This window comes from Rana temporaria, chromosome 7, assembly GCF_905171775.1.
Source record: "Rana temporaria chromosome 7, aRanTem1.1, whole genome shotgun sequence".
NCBI lineage: Eukaryota > Metazoa > Chordata > Amphibia > Anura > Ranidae > Rana > Rana temporaria.
This window is the reverse complement of record NC_053495.1, coordinates 53,724,272-53,747,210: the sequence shown is the minus strand read 5'-3', so window position 1 is coordinate 53,747,210 and position 22,939 is coordinate 53,724,272. Positions and strand designations below refer to the sequence as shown.

The window sequence follows — 22,939 nt, the reverse complement described above, 5'->3', positions numbered from 1 at the left end:
GGTCCTTTAGCTGCCTAAAGGTCCGGGTCTTAAGTGGTTAAAAGACATTTTTAAAAAACCTTGTTATTTATAAACCCGAAAAATTATCGTGTGTATGCGGCATTAGCTTCATTCATCCTTGGTTAAAATCTTTAGACTGCTGGGAATTTCACTTATTTCTTGTCCAAATTCTGTGAGAGGGGGACCTTTGCTTCCTGATTTTATGTCAGACAGATAAGAAGATCTGGCAACCATGTGTTGGATCTTAGAAGGTACTGTATTAGGAAAATGATGAATATTACATTTTTAACTGTGTTTTCTTAAATCCTTCATACTCACAGGCATAATGAAAAAATGGACGTCAGAAGAGGGCTTAGTAAGCAAGTGACAGGAAATCTGCTGGCCTGTTTGCATAAGGCCTGGTGCTTTGGGAAGAATACATTTTTTAATGACCTCTTTAAAGAAATGTTTGCATGCCAGAGGTCTTTAAAATTCAAAGCTGATATTTGCAAAGATGAAAAATAAACATTTCAGAACACGATTGAATGTTTATAAGTGAATTTTTCAACGTAGTTAACAGGAAAGTCAGAATTCCTTATCTCCATACATGTTCAATGGCAGCCTCCATGTTTCTTTTAAGAAAAGTTATCTTTAATGTGAAAACATGATAAAGTCTAGATTTTAGAAGATGTAAATCCAATAGATTTTTTTCCATCTTTATTACTTTTTTTCTAGATTGTCAATGGGTATTTTGTGCACTACTTTGCACCACCAAAGTTGACTGGCGTGCCAAAAAATGTTGTTTATGTCATTGACAGAAGTGGTTCTATGCATGGTACAAAAATGGATCAGGTAGGATGATTGTAATTTATTATAATGTCATTTTGCAACATATGTATCTCTCATAGGTTTTAAAGTTTAGTGAGATAAATATTCACATTTAACTATGTATTTATTTTGGGAGAGCTTTATATCCTTTTTGATACTACACTGCAAGGTATGTAGTAGCATAAAAACAGTAAACAGTTGTAAATTGTTAGCTTTGCATTGATAAGATTCAGTCTTGTTGACGAGGGCACAGGTTCGCATGACAGCAACTTTTGCACAAATTTGTGGTCGCTTAAAATTAAAAAGAGAATGCATTTTCCATTAAGGCCTCATTTACATCTGTCCCAAAATGCAACTGCTCTGTGTGCAGTTACATGTGAACCAGCCCACCATTAGTTTAACCACTTCAATACAGGGCACTTTCACCCCCTTCCTGCCCAGGCCAATTTTCAGCTTTCAGCGCTGTCACACGTTGAATAATATTTGCGCCGTCATGCAACTGTGTACCCAAATTCATTTTTTATCATTTTCTGATTCTATTCAAAGAAATAAGCTGCCAATGCAATGAAGATAAAAAGAGATTTGCAGCATTTTTATTAGTGCAGTGCACACAAGAACACATGGTGATTAGGGATGAGCCCGCGGTTCGAGTCAAAGGTAAGTTCGACTCGAACATCAGGGCCCAGATTCTTAGAGGAGATACGAAAATCCCTTAAGGGATTTTGGGCCAGATTCACAGAAAAAGTACGCCGGAGTATCTGCTGATATCTGCTGATTTGCCGCGTCATATCTTTATTTTGAATTCTCAAACAAAGATACAACGGCATTTGGCTAAGATCCGACAGGCGTACGGCTTCGTACGCCTTCGGATCTTTGGATGCAATACTTCGGCGCCCGCTGGGTGGAGTTTGCGTCATTTTCCGCGTCGGGTATGCTAATTAGCTGTTTACGGCGATTCACGAAGGTACGCGCGTTCGTCGCATTCTCTTACGTCGTCGCTAGTCGGCTTTTCCCGTCGTAAAGTTGCGATTGCTATTTAGGTGGTGTAAAAATAGACAGCCCATGTTAAAGTATGGCCGTCGTTCCCGCATCGAATTTTAATTTTTTTTTTTTGCGTAAGACATCCGGGAATAGGAACGGACGTAACGCACGTCGCCGTTCAAAAATTACATCGGTGCGACAACATTTCGCACAAAGCACGGCGGGAAATTTAAAAACGGAGCATGCGCAGTACGTCTGGCGCGGTAACGTGCCTAATTTAAATGATACACGCCCCATTTGAATTAGGCGGGCTTGCGCCGGACGGCTTTACGCTACGCTGCCGCAAGTTTACAGACAAGTGAATCAAGCACTTGCGCTGAAAACTTGCGGCGGTGTAACGTAAATCACATATGTTACGTCGTCGCATTTGTACCTGAATCTGGCCCTTTAAGGGTAACTTTTTATGTATATTGCCGGGATCCAGCAATACATTACATCCGCTAGCAATTTTAAATGACATTTTTTTCTTTTAGAAATGTAATTTTGCTGCGGGACTATTATGAACATGGGAAAATTTCACTAATTTACAGGCAGACTAAGGAGACCCCCCAGGCATGATATTTAAAGGAATATTTAATTGTTATTGTTCCACTTTAAGCATTATTAAAATCACTGGTCCTGAAAAAACAGCTGTTTTTAAAACTTTTTTTTGCATTGATACATGTTCCCTGGGGGAGGTACCTGGGTCCCCATACACTTTTTTGGCAATTACTTGCTAATAAGCCTTTAAAATGAGCTTGTTCGTGTTCCATAGACTTTAATTGTGTTCGCACAAATTTTTTGTCTGTTCGCATGTTCTGGGGGGTGTTGGGCTCATCCCTAATGGTGATGCTTCACCATCAGTTGTGGTGTGCTGCAATGCATGTGCGCCAAAGGTGTGTGGCCATAGTGTTTTATGGTGCTGTTAAAAATGAATGGCACCCCAACATGCTAACACATGTAACATGCATTAAATGTGCTTTGCAGTAACAATCATGAATGCAATGCGCCAGAACAGAGAAGTGTAAATGGGCTCAAAATGTATATCTGATGCCAGGTCTGCTTTAATGCCTTTGCTAAATGAAGAATACCTGAATGGCTGTGTGCCTTCTTTTACTATTTTTATTCTATTTAGACAAAGAAAGCTCTACTTAAAATTCTGAATGACACTGCAGAGTATGATTACTTCAATCTGATAATGTTTGACCATAAAATTATTGTGTGGAGAGATTCTATGGTAAAAGCAACCCCAGAAAACATGGAAGAAGCCAAAAAGTTTGTCAATCAAATTGAAGCTTCAGGCGGTAAGTAACCCTATAAGCTGGGCTGGAACATAATTCTAAGATAAGTTGTAAACCTGTAGAAATTGCTATGATTTAGAAAAGACCATACAGAAAATTGTAATGGCCAAGATGTTTAGATCTTTTTTTGTTTCTATTTCTTTATTAAATTTTAATATATATAACAAATACAAAAGTGTCAAATGTCAACTTCCCTTCATTTGTATATACTGTTTTTCGGATGAAGAAATGGAAATTGACGCATACCTACAAGATTTCGAGCGTCAATGCACTTTGGAGGGTCTGGAATCAGAGCAATGGGCCACGATTCTAAGCAGCAAACTCAAGGGCCGAGCAGCAGAGGCATACCGAGCAGTTCCTGATACAGCCATACAGGACTATGCCAGGGTAAAGGACATTCTGCTAGCCAGGTATGCCGTGACCCCAGAGACTTACAGGAAAAAGTTCCAGGTATTACGGAAAGGGCACCAAGACTCCTACAACGAATGAGCTTTTAGGATGTATCGGGCAGCCCAAAACTGGATACAAGGTTGCCAGGCCACAACGCTAGAGGAGGTGCTACAACTCCTCTTGCTAGAACAATTTTTTGACCACACACCTGCAGACACCAGGGACTGGGTCAGAGACAGGAACCCGGCCACAATCGAGGAAGTGGCCAAGCTGGCTTACGAGCATCACGAGGGAAGAAAAGGAGAGGCTAGTGGAAACCGCCCTCTGGTAAGGTCCAGCGCCCCAACACCAGGTCCTGTGACCCACCACTGACCGAATGCGGTACCACCCACGACACCGCCTAATTTTAACCTTAGACCACCAATGGTATGTCACCAATGCAATCAGCCAGGGCACTACAAAATACATTGCCCTCAGCGGAGCAGAGGCAATTGGGAGTGGCCATCACCACCACCGAGGGCAGCTGCTCATCACTATCAGCATGAGCCGCTGGAAGACCACAGCCCTGAATCTGAGCAATGGACCGTACTATATGAGGTGAACCTAGCACAAGCCAAGGGGGACAACCGGGTGCACCACAGACAATGGGTCACAGTAGATGGAAAGGAGGCTGAGGCACTACGAGACTCTGGGGCCACCCTCACTCTGGTGCAGCCTCACACCATATCTGCAAAGGCGTGCACCAACAGGACTGTTGCAGTAAGAGTGGCAGGAGGCGCCATCCACAAACTACCCACAGCCCAAGTGCAGTTAAATTGGGGCACCGGAGCCAAGCAGATGGAAGTAGGCATTATGTCTGGCCTACCTGCGGAAGTATCGTTGGGGAACGATTTGGGGTGCCTAACTTCACAGCTGCTTACCCCAGATCCCGCTGGAACCTGCCCTGTGACTACCAAGGAGCAAGCCCGCTGAGCTGGACAAACGCACTCCGAGGAACCACAGGTAGGAACCGAAACCCACGTAGTATGCCCTGACCCTATCCCCTTCTGGGGCACTCCACAAGACTTTGGCCAAGCCCAGCAGTCAGATCCCACCTTAGCAGGTTACAGGAAGGCCGTAGGTACCCCTAAGGAAGGTAATGCTCAAGAGAACTTCCACTGGGACAAGGGACTGCTATATAGGGCCACAGGGGGAGTGGGGCATCCCAAGTTATAAAAAGGCAGCTAGTTGTACCCCGCAAATACAGAGCAGAGCTTCTAAAGCTCAGCCATGATATCCCGCTATCCGGACATCTGGGTATCAAGAAAACTAAGGACCGCCTTACCCAGACGTTCTTCTGGCCAGGGATATCAAAAGACTTGCAGACGTACTGCAGGACATGTGACACGTGTCAAAGGGTAGGGAAACGGGGGGACCACCCCAAGGCCAAGTTACGGTCCCTACCTATAATAGAGGAACCATTCTACAGAGTGGCAGTGGACCTGATAGGGCCCCTCAACAAACCCAGCGCCTCCAGAAGGCACTACATCCTCACGGTGGTGGATTATGCCACCACCAGGTACCCTGAGGCTCTGGCGCTCTCCAACATTGAGGTGGAGACGGTAGCAGAGGCTCTAGTCAGGATCTTTTCTCGAGTAGGATTCCCCCAGGAAATACTCTCAGATCAGGGAACCCAGTTCACGGCAACTGTCACTCAACAGTTATCGCAGAGCTGCGGGGTGAAACCGTTATTTAGCTCCCCCTACCACCCCCATACCAACGGCCTCTGTGAACGATTCAACGGCACGCTTAAGCAGATGCTCACAGCGTTCACAGAGTCCTACGGTCAATGGGAGAAATTTCTACCCCATCTCCTGTTTGCCTACCGGGAAGTGCCCCAGGCGTCGACCGGGTTCTCCCCCTTCGAACTCCTATACGGGAGAAAAGTCCGGGGACCCCTGGACCTCATACGGGAGCACTGGGAGGGCAACACAGGAGAGGAAGGGATCCCGGTTTTGCCGTACGTGATGGAGGTCCGGGACCGCCTGCAGGCACTGACCGAATCAGTTCGGGAGAGCCTACAGGCGGCCCAGAAACGACAGAAACAATGGTATGACCGGGGAGCACGAGATAGGAACCTGGAAGTAGGGCAAAAAGTATTAGCCCTCAGACCATCCAAAAACGACAAGCTACAGGCAGCGTGGCAGGGGCTATTTAAAGTGGTGGAACGGATTAGCGACACCACCTATATTATGGCCAAATGTTCGGATAAAAGGATCAGAAGAGCCTTTCATGTGAACATGTTGAAACCGTACTTCGAGCGCTCCAAGGACGTGGCCGCTATCTGTGCCCCGTCCACTGACGATAGTGAAGCACTCCCCTTACCCGACCTGCTGGCAGCTAACCAAGGTACCCTAGAGCAAGTTGGGTTGGGGGAGAAACAAAATCTCACACAGCAGACGGACGCAAAACAACTGTTGCAGGAACACGATGGGCTGTTCTCGGTCCTACCCGGGTACACCTCCGCCGCAGTACACCGGGTGGAGACGCAGGGGGAGACCCCATTACGGCAGCAGCCATACCGTATCCCGTCAGCAGTACGGACCAGCATGTGGAAAGAAATCCAAGAAATGTTGGAGTCAGGAGTAATTGAGGCTTCCCAAAGTCCCTGGGCGTCCCCGGTGGTTTTAGTACCGAAGCGAGACGGTACGACTGGTTTCTGTATTGATTACCGGAAACTGAACGACTGGACTATCACTGACGCATACCCCATGCCACGGATTGACGAATTGCTCGATCGCATGGCCAGCGGGCACTTCCTAACTACCCTGGACCTGTACAAAGGGTATTGCCAAATTCCGCTAGACTCGGCCGCCATCCCCAAGTCGTCATTCGTCAACCCATTCGGGCTATACCAATTTCGGGTTATGCCTTTTGGGATGAAGAATGCCCCGGCTACGTTTCAACGGATGGCGTACTGACTTCTGTAGGGAATGCAGGACTTTGCATGTGCCTACCTAGATGATATTGCCATCTATAGCGGCACCTGGGAGGAGCACCTGACCCACTTGGCTTTTGTATTTGGGAGGTTACAAGAAGCCGGCCTCACCCTGAAACCCGAGAAATGCCATGTGGGCATGGCAGAGGTTCAATACCTAGGGCATAGAGTAGGGTCTGGGAAACAGCGCTCCGAACCCGCGAAAGTAGAGGCCATAGCCAATTGGCCCCAGCCCCGCACAAAGGCGCAGGTATTGGCGTTCCTAGGCACCGCAGGGTATTATAGAAAGTTCATCCCGGAGTATAGCACCCTAGCAAAACCCCTCACCGACCTGACCAAAAAGTCCCTACCCAAGCAGGTAGCCTGGTCCCCGGAGTGTGCAACGGCGTTCCAGGGACTTAAGATGGCTTTGAGCGAAGCTCCAGTATTGGCGGCCCCAGACCCTAACAAAACATTTCTCGTCCATACAGATGCCTCCATGTTTGGGCTGGGAGCCGTGCTGAGCCAAGTGGGGGAAGACACGGCATGGAGCACCGTGGAAAAAGAATGCCTGGCTCTAGTATGGACCTTAAAGAAGCTCCAACCGTACCTTTATGGCCGTGCCTTTACCCTACTTACTGACCACAACCCCCTCATCTGGCTCAACCAAGTCTCTGGAGACAATCCCCGGTTGCTGCGCTGGAGTCTAGCGTTGCAGCCCTACAATTTTACACTGCAATACCGCCCGGGCAAGCAGAACGGCAATGCGGATGGGCTGTCCCACCAAACCGACTTGGAAGTATAATTTTGTTACCCGAACATCTCTTAGCCAACCTGGCAGGGTCTAGGCGGGTATGCCGACCCATGGAACTAAGGGGGAGTATTGTGAAGAAAAGAAAATTTTTAATAAATCACAATTTTTTTCATTTTTACAGGCACAAACATTAATGATCCAATGCTGAAGGCAGTTGATCTATTGAAAAAAGGATATGAAATGAAACAGGTTCCAGAGAGAAGTGCCTCCCTAATTATTCTGCTGACTGATGGGCAAGCTAACCAAGGTAAACAAAATATTCTATAGGTTTATTTTTTCTGTTTTTATGTGAATTTGTCAACATTTATATTTCAATAATTGTATTGAAATTAGAAAGTACAATGGTAAAAAATGCAGCAAAGGAAACAGTAAAAGTATCTGAGGTCATCATCGTAACAGCATCGTGAGGTCTTCAATACAGCTAACAATAACAATGCAAATAATCTTTGGGTGTCGGTGGTGCCCTCCCACCGTAACCCTATTCATTTTTATAAAAGTCAAACGGTCCATGGAGTCTGTGGACAGACGCGTTCTATGATCAGTAATGACTAGGGCTGCAACGGATCACAGGTGATCCGTGATCCGAACGGGTCACCCCCTTCAGATCGGCACACACTGTGATCCGCGGATTGCCGTGGCTCCGGAGCTAGGCCGAAGCCGCGGCCTTTCCTAATGTTATGTCCGTGGCTCCGGAGCTAGGCCGAAGCCGCGGCCTTTCCTAACGTTATGGTTTTGGCTTCGGCCTACCTCCGGAGCCATGGCCATAACGTTAGGAAAGGCCACGGCTTCGGCCTAGCTCCGGACCCGCGGCAAAAACATTAGGAAAGGCCTTGGCTTCGGCCTAGCTCCGGAGCCGCGGCCATCTTGGTACACCCGGCAGTGGCCCTCCTCCTGTGTTTACACCCACAGAGGAGAAGGAGGAGCCCGCACTCGGACACACCGCTGGAAGTGACTGTACTACCTGAGGGGGGGTTGTCTTACCTGAGAGGGGGGCTGTCTTGCCTGAGGGGGACTGTCTTGCCTGGGGGGGGCTGTCTTGCCTGGGGGGGCTGTCTTGCCTGAGGGTATGTGGATTTTACAGTAGGGGGATGTGGATATTACAGTGGGTGGGTGGGGGATGTGGATATTATAGTGGGGGGATGTGGATATTACAGTGGGGGGATGTGGATATTACAGTGGGGGGGAGAGATGTGGATATTACAGTGGGGGGGAGAGATGTGGATATTACAGTGGGGGGGGGGGGGGAGAGATGTGGATATTACAGTGGGGGGAGAGATGTGGATATTACAGTGGGGGAGAATTTTTTTTTTTTTTGCCGATCCGAAAAATGATCCGATCCGTGACTCCTGATCCGAGGAACGATCCGAACCGTGAGTTTTTTGATCCGTTGCACCCCTAGTAACGACACCTCCTGCAGCACTGAATACCCGTTCTGAAAGCACGCTGGATGCAGGGCAGCCCAACAACTCAAAAGCATACTGGGCAAGTTCTGGCCAGTGGTCTATTCTCATGACCCAGTAAGTCAGTGGATCATCAGCTGGAAAGCTTTCCATCTCTGTTTTGGCCCAGAGGTAATCATCCACCATGTGATGCAGATGCTGCCGATGGGATGTGGAAGCTGACAGCCCTGGGGGCATCTGGAACTTTCTCTTCCCAGCCACGTACTACTCCCAAGGGTCCTGAGGTTGGAAAGCCATCGCTTACAGATTGACGCATATCTTCCTCTTCTTCAAAGCCTATGAAAGTGTCAGAATCCTCCTCCTCATCCTTGTCCCCTCTCTCCTCCTGTGTGTTCTGTGACATAGGAATGATGATATCTGGATAAAGTGGGCCTTGAAAGGAAAGGAAGTCCTCCACTTTCTCCTGCTGCTCTGCCTCCAGTTCCATGTCCATAATGCCATGCAGAGTCTGCTCCAGCAGGAACACAACAGGAATTGTGTCACTGATGCATGCACTGTCATAGCTCACCATCATTGTGGCCTCCTCAAATGGTGATAATAGAGTGCATGCATCTTTAATAATCAGCCATTGGCGTGGGGAAAAAAGCAGAGGCGACCTGAGCCTGTCGTCATGCCGTACTCGCACAGGTACTCATTGACGGTCCTCTGCTGCATGTATAGCCGCTGCATCATTGCCGAAGTTGAGTTCCACCTAATAGGCATGTCACAAATCAGGCGGTTTATGGGCAGGTGGAATTCCTGCTGCTGGCAGATGTCCTGCTAGGACCTGGGACACCCTGTGCTATACCACCATCCCTGTCAGTGGAGGCTGCTGAGAGGTAATAACTAGGTATAGCAGGGGCAGACTAAAGTGGGTAAGGAGGAGGAGGAGGGACAGATTTGTGCCCCTTCTGTGTGGCTTTTAGGTTCCCTTGCCAACGGGATGATTGGTTGGACGTTAAATGCCTTGTTAAGCATGTGGTTCCCAAATGACTGGTGTTTTTGGCACGTTTGATGTGCCTGAGACACAGTTTGCAGATAGCAACAGTGCGAGCTTTGGGGAGTGGGCCGGGAGATAACAGCTGCAGAATGCGATGAAATAAGGTGGCTGCTCTCTACTCTTTCTTTTTTTTTTATACATTTTTGTGTGATAATTCCACAAGAAAACAAATCTTACATCCATGACATGTCATTTAAGATAAATCTTGCCCTCTACTCTTTCTTGATGTCGGCCTCCATGGGGTTGTGCCACCTCACCTTCAATTTCCTCCTCTGCTCTATCTGGCACCCAAGTCGCATTCGTGACCTCATTATCATCATCTCTATCTCCTCCATCTTCACCATCATCATCATTACGACTGGCGACAACTTGGCAATGCGCTGAGGCTGTGGGAACATGAATGCCAATTTGTCTACCAGTGTTCTCCCTGCTCTCTAGGCTCATGTTCCTGTCATCCTCAACCTTAGAACCAACATCTGAATTTGGTAATGGTTTGGCATCATCAAGGAGCAATTGGCTGACGTGGTGGTCAAATAACTCAGCTGACTCCTCCATGGCTGACATTGGGGCTATGGCAGGAATAGATGTGGGCAAATGCAGAGGACTGCACACTTGTCTCTGCTTGCATGACAGAGTATGAGGAGGATGAGGAAGGTTTAGTAAGCCAGTCCACCACCTCCTCTGCATGTTGTGGCTGGATAGCACAAGCAAACTCACAGAGGAAATTATGCCCTGCCTGAGGACTGACTACCACGTCCACCTTTGCCTGTGGACACATTTGTTGCTGGCCCCCTTACAGTGCCAAGGGAATGTCTTCCTCTCCTTTTTGTCCTCCTAGACATTATTGGGAGGGAGGGGGCGGTGCTTACAAGTGTATCGCCTGTGTACTTTCAGTCCAGGTACTTAAGGATCTTAAAATTTAGAGGGGGATGAGAGAGTTACCTGGCTCTCATCCGGTTGGTTTGTGTAAATTGGGTCTCTGCCAGGCTGGGCTGCGCTGTGGTTTCATTTTGTGTTCCAAAGGTGCTTTTCCACCTCAGGGTGACAGGTGGCGCCAGAGGGGTCCAGGCAGAGGTGCCTCTCTCCAGCAGCCACTCGCGGGGCATGCTGGGGGAGGGTATTTCTGAGCAGACGCCATTTGGGCAGGGTTCTTCTTGTTCCGGGTGCGGCACCCACCTTTAGGGTGTGCGCACATCACGGGCCCCAGTGATATGGCCTACAAGGCTGGGGCGCACGTGCTACGCGGTGTTCTTGGTTCCGGGACCATGCTGGCCCGGAGCAACTGAAGCTGTTGCGGGGCCATAGTTATCTACTGGGTCCCTCAAAACTTTGAGAGAAGATCCCAAGCGAGTTGTGCTGTTCGGTGGGGAGTCAGTCTGAGGAGAGCCCGGAGGCAGGCAATCCAACAGGGCCTAGACAATCCATCGGGATCGAGGTAACCGGACGCTGACAGTTTGTCTGTTGGCAACCTGTCAGTCAGTGACCATTTGAAAGTCTACCTGAGGGAGATTCGGGCACTAAATTTATTAAGGAGGATTTACCTCACGATCTACATTCTGGAGAAGGGACCTGTGGCAGAGGTTCCGTTCTGACCTTTCATTTCCACTAAGTCTGTGGCAGAGACTTATTTTCTCCTCAAGTTCCGAGTGATACTCTGGCTGCCAGGTCGGTGTGAGAGGCCTGTCCAGGTACACTATACCCACTCCGGCTGGAGTGGCGATGCAGTAAAAGTGCCACTAGAAGCAGGACTGCTTCTGAATTGTTTAAGCCTGAATCTGCAATTCTTCCTCTTTCACCCATCTTTTCCTATCCTACCTCAAGTTACTGTTTTGCCGTGTTGGGTGAAATAAAGCACAAGAGAAGACACCTGCTTCTTGGACATTCTGTTATTGCTCTCATCATCATCCTCATCATCATACCCCTAGACGCTCAGGTAACACGCCATCCCTGTTCTATCCAGCGGCTCCTTCGGGGGTGAGCACTACACAAGCAAATATAAAGAAGAGGAAATCTTTACGTAGATGCACTTTAAGCATGGTAAAGTGGTGTTTGGTGCACTTTAATTGGAGTACTCACACTACACATACACACAAAAGGGATACACTATAATATACTGCAATATAATGCGCCAAACATACAGTGATGCACAGAACTATATGGCATTAAACTTGCAGTAATGTACGCAGAAGTAAATGGCATTATTCGCGCAGTAATGCACAAAACTGTATGATGTTAAACTGGCAGTAACACACACAAAACTATATGGCGTTAAACTGGCAGTAACGCACACAGAATAATGTGTCGTTAAACTGGCAGTAATGCACACAGAACTATATGGCGTTAAACTGGCAGTAACACACACAGAACTAGATGGCATTAAACTGGCAGTAACGCACACAGAAGTAAATGGCGTTAGGCCCTGTACACACGAACGGTCAAATCGATGAGAACGGTCTGATGGATTTTTCCATCGGTTAACCGATGAAGCTGACTGATGGTCAGTCGTGCCTACACACCAGCGGTTAAAAAATCGTTTGTGTCAGAACGCGGTCACGTAAACCATGTACGTCGGCACTATAAAGGGGAAGGTCAAATCCAATGGCGCCACCCTTGGGGCTGCCTTTGCTGATTCCGTATTACCGCGTGTTAGTAAAAGTTTGGTTAGAGCCGATTCGCGCTTTTCAGTCTCCGTGCTTTGCAGATCGTTTTCTCAGGTTCAGTTTGTGCTTGTGGGTTCGTATCTGTCTTTCAGTGCTTGCAGTTAGGTCGTATCTGTTTTGCAGTGCGTTCCTGTCCGCTCGATTTCTGTTTTTCAGTTCGTTCTTCACAGGCCTTGCTGTACTTGGTTGCTTTCTGTTTTAAGTGTTCTGCCATCATACAAGTGATGCAGAAGGTCTATATTAAGGTAAGTTGTCTCCTTTCACATCACAATCTATGTCTTTAATTTATGCTAATGTCTTTTATTTCTTGCATCATTCCTTAATTACCATGATTGTAATATGCTGTGAATGTCCCCTTTGTCCCCATGCATGTTGTAAGCTTTGAATGATCCTTTTTTGACCTACATGCATATTTCCCTTCACTAACCTGTCCAGCATGCTATCCTAGGCCCAAACACACCTAGCCTAGTCTGTTTTCAACTTGTTTTTGGCATGAAATTCTCACTCCACTAATAAATGTTATACTGATGTTGGACAAGGATGTCTTTTGTATTGTGATTGCAATGTTTATGTGCCAAAGTACTAATTTTTATTTTTGTTTGACTCCACAGTTTCCTTCCACGCCACAGGAATGGCAGACTGTGGCTTCCCAATTGGCCTAGCGGTGGGACTTCGCTAACTGCAGAGGGGCAATAGATTGAAAACACATCCGCACGTCCGCCACCCCGTTCGGGGTCATACATTTTCAACTACAAAGGTTTTCATAGTATTGTGTTGATGGTGGTGGTGTCGGCACAATACGAGTTTTTGTATGTGGGCGTGGGGAAGAACAGCCGGATGTCCAACGGCGGAGTCTTTGCGCAGATGGAGTTTGCCCAACATCTCCAGACTGGTGGGCTGGCCCTGCCACGGGATGAAGACAATGTGGAGGGACTGCCTTTCGCTCTTTTTGTCGCGGATGAAGCTTTCGGGCTTGGACCACACCTCATGAGGCCGTTTCCCCAGAGGACTCTCACCCCGGAGAGGAGGGTTTTTAATTTCCGGCTGGCCAGAGCCCGGAGGGTTGTCGAGAATGCCTTCGGGATAATGGCCAGCCGATTCCGCCTGTTCTAGACGGCCATACACATGGTGGAATATAAACTGAACACTGTCATTTTTACCTGCTGCATTTTTCATAATTATTTGCGCAGGCATTCAGAGACCTACCTTTCAAACATTGTGCCTGAGGCCAGACAATCATCAGAGAACCTTACTGGCCTGGATACTGGCTGTACTGAATTGACCCCCTGCTCGAGTGTCCCGTGATATATACGTGGAGTACTTCACGGGTAGGGGGGCCATTGCTATGCCAGACGATATTACGTTTGAACCAAAAAAAAAAGGACCGAGGCGCATGTCCCAGCTGGAGGAAGAATGTCTGCAGGTCATTAGGGAGGCAGCTTCCAACATGAGGGCCCCCTTAACTCTGTTGAGGGCTACAGCACCTACCTTGCTGACCAGCTGCAAAAAATGGATGAGCGACAACGGACCCTGGCAGAGGATATTTTAGTATGATTCAGAGGGGAAGAAGGGGCCTGCTGACTGACGCACACAACTCAGTGACCGGCCCAGTCTCCTCCTCCTGCTGCCACATTCTCACCACCTGCAAGGGGCCGTGGAGATAACCGTGGAAGGAAGGCTGCAAGGAAGACCAGAAAGTGAATCCGTGACTTCAAGCTGATCTGCCAGAAAATGGAGGTTGTTGTTGTAGTACCACAGTTTGGGGTCATTTATGACATCTGCTGCTGCTTCTGATTTATGGGATTTGGGGAGCACATTGTGACCCCAATTAGAGGGACTCCACATGTTATTGATTTTGTTATTTATCATGGTTGAATGTGGCTTTGGGCTCCAAAGTCTGCATAGTTTTGGCTGAGTGCTCAATAGTTGCCCTTCATGTTTAATTTTTTGAACCAGAATAAATGGAGATTTATTTTAAGTTAAATACTTGTCTATTGTGTTTTTCTGGTGAATAGCCATAAAACATGTCAAAAATACAATGTGTAATTAACAAAGGGCACAACCTCCTTGGGGGGGGGGGGGGAACAACATTTGTTGTGATAACTTGATAAAAAAAATGAAACTTAAAAAAAAAAAAAAAGATGTGGAGTACAAAAAAATATTTTGGAGATCTGGCTTTTTTTTTTAAAAAAAAAGGATTATTCATGAGATCACAAGCCAAAAATATATAAAGTCAGTATGGGAGAACTCTGTCTAAATACCATCAGCAAAACAACGTCTTTATTCTAGCAACAGATAGAACGAAGAAAAAAATGCGCTGCAATAAACGAGGCACTATTTTTAAAAATGTAGAATGTGCCATCTCCATAACGAACGCTAGTTTTACCAGAACGAGCGCTCCCGTCCCCTAATTTAGTCTGAGCATGCGTAGATTTTTAACGATCGGTTTGGACCAATGAAAACGGTCCATCAGACCATTCTCATCGATTTAACCGATCAGGTGTACGCGGCCTTAAACTTGCAGTAATGCACAAAACTATATGGCCGCGTACACACGACCGAACATGTCCGCTGAAACTGGTCCGCGGACCAGTTTCCGCGGACATGTCCGATCGTGTGTACGGCCTAGCGGACAGGTTTCCGGTCTAGCGGACAGGTTTCCAGCGGACAAAAGTTTCTTAGCATGCTAAGAAACTTGTCCGCTGCAAACATGTCCAATGGTTAGTACGACTCATCGGACATGTCCGCTGGTTATGACGTATAACCAGCGGCCCGAAATCCCTCGCATGCGTCGAATTGATTAACTCGTTTTGAAGATCGGGCGCAAAGATACGCGCCGTGTAAATTTAGAAAACTTTAGTTAAGTCCGCGTATCTCTTTTGAGAATTTGGCCCAATGTATCAAAACATTTTTTATTACACCACAATAAAGACCCCACCGAACTTAAATTTTGGTGGATAGAACCCTATAGTAGACATTGGCGAGGGGGACACAAAGTAGGGACCCTGAGCCAATTGGAATCCAATTTTTTTTTTTTATTGGATACCTTTGTACCTCGGGGCCTTAATGTAGAATTCGATTTAAACTGTTTCCTCAGTGACTTCTAGATTTATTTCCTCTCATTTACAATTTTAGCTGTTTTTTTTTTTGTTTTTTTCTCCTTAAGATATACGTCTTCTTACCCTTATTCTCTATTTTCCTTTTTCTACAATTAAGATCATCTGCACATATTAATTGTATGCCTCATAATTGTATTTATATTAATAGACGTCGTCCGTACCATCTCCGGTTGCATAATAGTTTTAATATTTTTTAAATATTTTTAAACATCTTTTAAATATTTTTTAAATATTTTTCATTTTTTTGACTGATATGACGAGGTCGGCCTCTCTTGTATCTCCCGCCCTGGCACCGCTGGAGATGAAACAGAGGACACCGAAGGACAGGAGGAACACGAGTGCCTGCAGATGAAGACTCCGGCAGCAGCAGCGGGAGGTTCGAGCCGGGATGGGTAGGCACTTCGCTGAAGTAGTGACACTGGACATCAGATGAGGTGTAGGGAGACTTGCAGCAGGAAGTCGCAGGAGCAAGTCGCATACACACGGGGTTGCCAGGGCGCAACACAGGAAGCAGATGCGGGTCACACAGATAGCCGGGTCAAGAGGTAGGCGGGCAGCGAGATACCAAGCAGCAGACGGAAGGAGCGTCAGGTGGGTAGCCAGGATCAGAAACCGGTAGTCAGAGTATAACAGATTCCAGGAACAGGGTCAGGGCAAGCCGGGTTCAGCAACAGGAGATCAGCAAGACAACAGCAGGGTTCAGAGTAACAGGGTACATGCTGAAGACCAGTCAGCACCGCCTGATGGTCAGAGCTCTCTTTAAATAGGCATCAGGAAGGATCTTCCTGTCACATGATGACCCTATGGCTCCCATTTCTTCTACTGGCAAGATTGCCAGTACTTCTTCTATGGCCATTTCTTCTACTGGCAAGATTGCCAGTACTTCTTCTATGGCCATTTCTTCTACTGGCAAGATTGCCAGTACTTCTACTACGGACATTTCCCTGACACTCCGTCCTTTCCTTTCAGGCGTAGTGTATCTCAAGCAGTAGCTTTAACTATACGGCGTAAAAAGCCGTCTAGAGACGACGTAAGAGAATGCGACGGCCGCGCGTACGTTCGTGGATCGTCGGAAATAGCTAATTTGCATACTCGACGCGGAAAACGACGAGAACTCCACCCAGCGGACGCCGAAGTATTGCATCTAAGATCCGTACGGCTACTTTTAGCGCAAGGCTGCCCCTTCTAATAGTAGGGGCAGCCAATGCTAAAGTATAGCCGGCCTTCCCGCGCCGTGAAATTTGAATTTCACGGCGTTTGCGTAAGTGAAACGTGAATGGCGCTGGACGCCATTCACGTTCACTTAGAAGCAAATAACGTCCTTGCGGCGTCATTTGCCGCAATGCACGTCGGGAAAGTTTCCAGACGGAGCATGCGCTGTACGCTCGGCGCGGGAGCGCGCCTAATTTAAATGATTCCCGCCCCCGGCGGGATCATTTAACTTGCGCGCGCTTACGCCGGGCAAATTTGCCGGCGCGCCCTCGCAATTCACGGAGCTACTGTCACATGATGACCCTATGGCTCCCATTTCTTCTACTGGCAAGATTGCCAGTACTTCTTCTATGGCCATTTCTTCTACTGGCAAGATTGCCAGTACTTCTTCTATGGCCATTTCTTCTACTGGCAAGATTGCCAGTACTTCTACTACGGACATTTCCCTGACACTCCGTCCTTTCCTTTCAGGCGTAGTGTATCTCAAGCAGTAGCTTTAACTATACGGCGTAAAAAGCCGTCTAGAGACGACGTAAGAGAATGCGACGGCCGCGCGTACGTTCGTGGATCGTCGGAAATAGCTAATTTGCATACTCGACGCGGAAAACGACGAGAACTCCACCCAGCGGACGCCGAAGTATTGCATCTAAGATCCGTACGGCTACTTTTAGCGCAAGGCTGCCCCTTCTAATAGTAGGGGCAGCCAATGCTAAAGTATAGCCGGCCTTCCCGCGCCGTGAAATTTGAATTTCACGGCGTTTGCGTAAGTGAAACGTGAATGGCGCTGGACGCCATTCACGTTCACTTAGAAGCAAATAACGTCCTTGCGGCGTCATTTGCCGCAATGCACGTCGAGAAAGTTTCCAGACGGAGCATGCGCTGTACGCTCGGCGCGGGAGCGCGCCTAATTTAAATGATTCCCGCCCCCGGCGGGATCATTTAACTTGCGCGCGCTTACGCCGGGCAAATTTGCCGGCGCGCCCTCGCAATTCACGGAGCTACTGCTCCGTGAATCGAGGGCAACGCAAAATATTTGCGGGGGCGCAGGGCAAAATCGGTGCCCTGCTCCCCCGCAAATATCGCGCAATTCTACTTGAATCTGGGCCACTGTGTCTTGGATTGCTTCACATGATCCACATGTTTTTTGCACAATAATAGGATCTGCTTTGTTCCTAGCACTTGCACTTTGTTATTGCAACAGCATTCTGTTGGGAGGTTAATTCACTTTGTTTTAAGCAGTTCATGTTTAAGTTTTGTTGCACTTGCTTTTAGCAATTTATTTGGAACTTTTATGATTATCCTTGCATTTTTCAACAGCGCAACACTATTTTTATACACATTGGGCCAGATTCACGTACAGCGGGCGCAGCGTAACGTAACCGGTTTACGTTACACCACCGCAATTTTTCCGAGTTAGTGCCCGATCCACAAAGCACTTACCTGGAAATTTGTGGCGGTGTATCGTAAACAGGTCCGGCGCAAGGCAGCCCAATTCAAATGGGGCGGGTACCATTTAAATTAGGCGCGCTCCCGCGCCGGACGTACTGCGCATGCTCCCGTCGCAAATTTCCCGACGTGCTTTGCGCAAAATTACGACGCGTCAAAGTTTTGTGAATCGCGACGTGAAAAAAGATTTACGCCGGGAAAAAGAAAAGATTTAAAAAAAATTCAAAAGCGACGCGGGAAAGACAGGCATACTTTAACATGGTGGAGTACTTTTACACCATGTTAAAGGTGCCCTATCTTTGCGACGGAAATCTAACACTCGCGACGACGTAACGACGGGAAAAATCTTTGTGGATCGCCGTAACTCCTAATTTGCATACCCGACGCTGGTTTACGACGCAAACTCCCCCCAGCGGCGGCCGCGGTACTGCATCCTAAGATCCGACAGTGTATGTCCATTACACCTGTCGGATCTTCTGCCTATCTATGCGTAACTGATTCTATGAATCAGTCGCATAGTTAGAAACAGAGATACGACGGCGTATCAGGAGATACGCCGTCGTATCTCTTTTGTGAATCTGGCCCATATTTCCCGTAAGGTTTAGTTTCACCTTTTTAAGTGTCTTTGCAGCAGTTGACACAACAGTCACACTTTATGGTAGCGCGGAAATATTTTTCATACATAAACAATTTGAGGTGTTCGCGGCAAATTCGAAAGCCGCGGAACACCCTTTAAAAGTAGAGGTGCACCAAAATGGAAATTTCAGAACCGAAACGAAACCGAAATAAAAAAAAATGTCAGGCCGAAACCAAAACCGAAACCGAAAATGACTTTTCTTTTTTTTTTAAATAATTGTATGCAGGGGCGTAACTAGAAATCACAGGGCCCCATAGCAAAATGTTGTATGGGGCCCCCCAGAGCTGCCCTAGTGTCAATACAGCGTGACCTGTGCCCTATATAGGGTGACCTGTGCCCCATACAGCGTGACCGGTTTCCCATACAGCGTGACTTGTGCCCAATGCAGCATGACCTGTGCCCCATACAGCGTGACCTGTACCCCATACAGCGTGACCTGTGCCCCATACAGCGTGACCTGTGCCCCGTACAGCGTGACCTGTGCCCCATACAGCGTGACCTGTGCCCCATGCAGCGTTACCTGTGCCCCATGCAGCGTGACCTGTGCCCCATGCAGCGTGACCTGTGCCCCATGCAGCGTGACCTGTGCTCCATACAGCGTGACCTGTGTCCCATACAGCATTGCCTGTGCCCAATACAGCCTGGCCTGCCTGTGCCCAATACAGCCTGGCCTACCTGTGCCCAATATAGCCTGGCCTGCCTGTACCCAATACAGCCTGGCCTGCTTGTGCCCCATACAGCGTGACCTGTGCCCAATACAGCATTGCCTGTGCCCAATGCGGCATGACCTGTGCCCAATACAGCGTTGCCTGTGCCCAATACAGCCTGGCCTGCCTGTGCCCAATACAGTCTGAACTGCCTGTGCCCCATACAGTGTAACCTGTGCCCAATACAGCATTGCCTGTGCCCAATACAGCCTGGCCTGCCTGTGCCCAATACAGCCTCACCTGTGCAGAGGAAGAGGCAAGCCGGCCGGATCAGCAGAGAGCGGGATTGCCCGCTGTAATAGCTTTCATTTGAATTTCCAGTCTTCCCGGGGCTCATCGTCACATAGCCCCACCTCTTAGCCCAACGTCTTTGATGATGTCACATGTCCAACACTGGATCGGCGTTCTGTCGATCAAAGGTGCCGGACCAAGAGGTGGAGCTATGTGACATGAGCCCCAGGAACACTGGAAGTTCTAATGAAAGCTATTACAGCGGGCAATTCCACTCTCTGCTGACAGCTCGCCTCTTCCTCTCCTCTCTCTTCTCCTGGCTGGGAGCCATGCCGGCGATGCTCTTATCCTCACCGGGCCGCCCTGATCCTCACTCAGCTGCGGGCCCCATAGCGCCCGCGTGGGTCGCTATGGCGGTAGGAAGGCTGCTAGAAGGAAAAGCAACTCACTGTCGCCCGTATGCTGAAACTGTCTCAACACGCTGCTAGCACACAGCCCCGCCTCCTCCTAACCCCACACTCTGATAGACAGAGCACATCTCAGCATTAGAATGGCTTTCTGTTTATCACAGCGTGGGGTTAGGAGAAGGCGGGGCTGTGTGCTAGCAGCATGTGGAGAAAGTTTCAGTGTGTTTTACCGCTCTGCGGCCACTAGTCCTATCGGCAATTTTAAAGCTGTTTCGGCATGCGCCCAAAACAGCTGTTTTCGGCCCATATGTTTCGGCACCGATATATATCGGTGCATCCCTATTTGAAAGTCTAGGGGAGAAATCAAAAGTGCTAATTTTCCAAGCTGAAGACATGATTTTTTCCTTACCAAAGCTGGAATACTTACTTTTTTGGGACAATTTTCACACATGGAGACACCCCAAGTATCCACTGGAGCACCCTAAAAAGACACCCTAAAAAGTCCAGATGTCTAAACAGCTGCCGACTGTCCTCTCCTTTACACTGAATCAAGTTTGCATTTCATTCTAGTTACAAACACATCTAGACTTCTTTTAATACAAATAGGCATGGCCAAATGTAGTTAACCCTGTATCTGCCAAAAACATTGTATGTAGTGGGCGAACAATGTTTACTATGACTGATTACTGTGCCCACTAACCTGAAAGTTGCCATTTTAAACTGTCCAACAGTAAAGAAAAGCACATGGAGCAACATGCAAGTAATAATCATAATAGGAACACAGGACACATACTTACTTTTTTGAAGCATTTTCTTGATCCTTCTGTACTGGTCGTGCTCCCTCAATTTCAGGTCTGACCAGCGTTTCCTCAATTGCTCCTTGGATCTTCGTACCCCAAAATTCCTGTGCAGACTCCTCACAACTTTAAACATGATCTTGGCCTTTCTCACATTTGGGCTGGTGTATGGTCCATGCTTCCCATCATAGTCAGTCCTCCTCAAGATGTCCACCATCTCCGCCATCTCTAAAAATTACATATTTGTGGCCTTATATCTACTCCTGGATCGAGACAATTCTTGCTCCGGGCTTTCCTTGTCATTAGTGGAATTATCAGCCACCTGCTGTGTCTCCGCCATGTCTCTCCCACTGCACGCCGAAAGAGAAGGGGCGGGGAATATACTCGAAAGAACATCCGGGCGAGCGACGTGAGCGGAGTTTCACGCATGTGCAGTGTATATAAAGCTAACACGCATGTGTCGTACCTACGTTCTGTGTGTGTGGAGGAAGGAGTAAGCGCCGAACGTGAGATTGAAGGTAACATTTTAACTTGGGTCATCAGTGGCGTATACTGCTTATAGATTGAGGCCTATATTGGGATAAGGTTAGGAGAGTTTAGACTGACATTAGTATTTTTGTCTTGTGTTTTGTCTTGAATAATGAATGCTTTTAAGAACCCAGAATTCTTAAGCAAGTTCCTTGACAGGTACAGGGAGCTGCCTGTTTTGTGGGAAACCAAAAACCCCCTCCATAAAATTAAAACAACAAGGAAGGCAGCACTGGAGACACTGCTGCAATTTGTAAAGACGCAGGTCCACGACGCAGACATCGAGTTTGTGGACAAGAAAATTGGGAACTTGAGGGGCACATACAGAAAGGAGCGTAATAAGGTCCTGGAATCACCCGGTCTGTGGTACTACAATAAATTGCGCTTTCTAAATGATCAGCTTGAAGTGAGGCCTTCCCTCCACCCCAGCTAAGGACCAACCTGAGCCTTCCATCCTGGAAGAAGTGGATGCGCCCAGTTGGAGCCAGGTATAGTATTTTTCTAAAGATTTATTGTCCTAAAATTAATGATTTAAAATAGATTTTAATATTGATAACAAATTAATGTTTGAACAAAAAGTGTTTTACATATCAATAGACAGTAGTGGCCAAAAATGATTGGTACAAGAATGAAAAATGCTGGGGTCAGAATGAGAGTCTTTGCTCTTTATTAACATTCAATTTACAACAGTCATGTGCTTAAAATTGTGTGTGATTGATGAACCAAAAGCTAAATCTATGTCCCTTTTTATACACAGGCAGAGCTCAGCCAGAATGAGGGTCTGGAAAGTGGCAGGCAGGAGGAGGTGGAGGTAAGTGTCAGCCAGGAGGTGGCTGGGCTCAGTGGCAGACAGGAGGTGGCCGGGCCCAGTGGCCTTACTCAATCCCAGGTGCCTCCCCTTCGCCTTCAAACAAAAAGGCCCAAGAGGGGTACGAACCTGGATAAGACAGCACTTGCCCTCATTTGGGATGCACATGCAACCCTCAGAGACCCCCCCACCATTCAAGAGGGCTATGCCTGCCTAGCGCTGCCAAAATGCAGGAACTGGAGAAGGGCCAACACTTCCTCTGTGAAAACCTAATTTTAAAGGCCCTAAATAAGGGGTTGATGGGCCAACTAACACAAAATACTGACTTTTATGAGTTTGCCCATTCTCCTCCACCTCCTCCTCCTTCTCTTCCTCCTACCACAAGTCCACCTCCCAGAGCCACAGCCTCCAAGAAAGCGTGCAGAGAAGGCTGCAGGGAAGGATGCAAGGAAGGGAGCAGGGAAGGTTGCAAGCAAGACAAGAAAGTGCGAAAGTGATGGGCTGGGTTCAGTCTGGTCTGACAGAAGACACAGGCTGTTGTAGTACCACAGACTGGGGACATATATATAATCTGCTGCTGTTCCTGATCTCTCTGAGTCAGGACCAGATCGTGCTCCCTATTGTATGTACTTCTCAAGCTCCCAATTTTCTTTTTCAAAT

At 47.7% G+C, this 22,939-nt stretch overlaps 1 protein-coding gene across 1 annotated transcript in view; it reads left to right on the top strand.

The window, feature by feature from the left end:
* Positions 1-714: 714 nt before the first annotated feature.
* LOC120945305 (inter-alpha-trypsin inhibitor heavy chain H3-like) overlaps positions 715-22,939 on the top strand; it is a gene marked incomplete at its 5' end in the record, with an annotated part of 91,155 nt that continues 68,930 nt past the window's right edge. Inside the window, 3 exon segments of the mRNA XM_040359388.1 lie at positions 715-831; positions 2,963-3,131; positions 7,410-7,535. Coding sequence (XP_040215322.1) covers positions 715-831; positions 2,963-3,131; positions 7,410-7,535 — 412 coding nt within the window.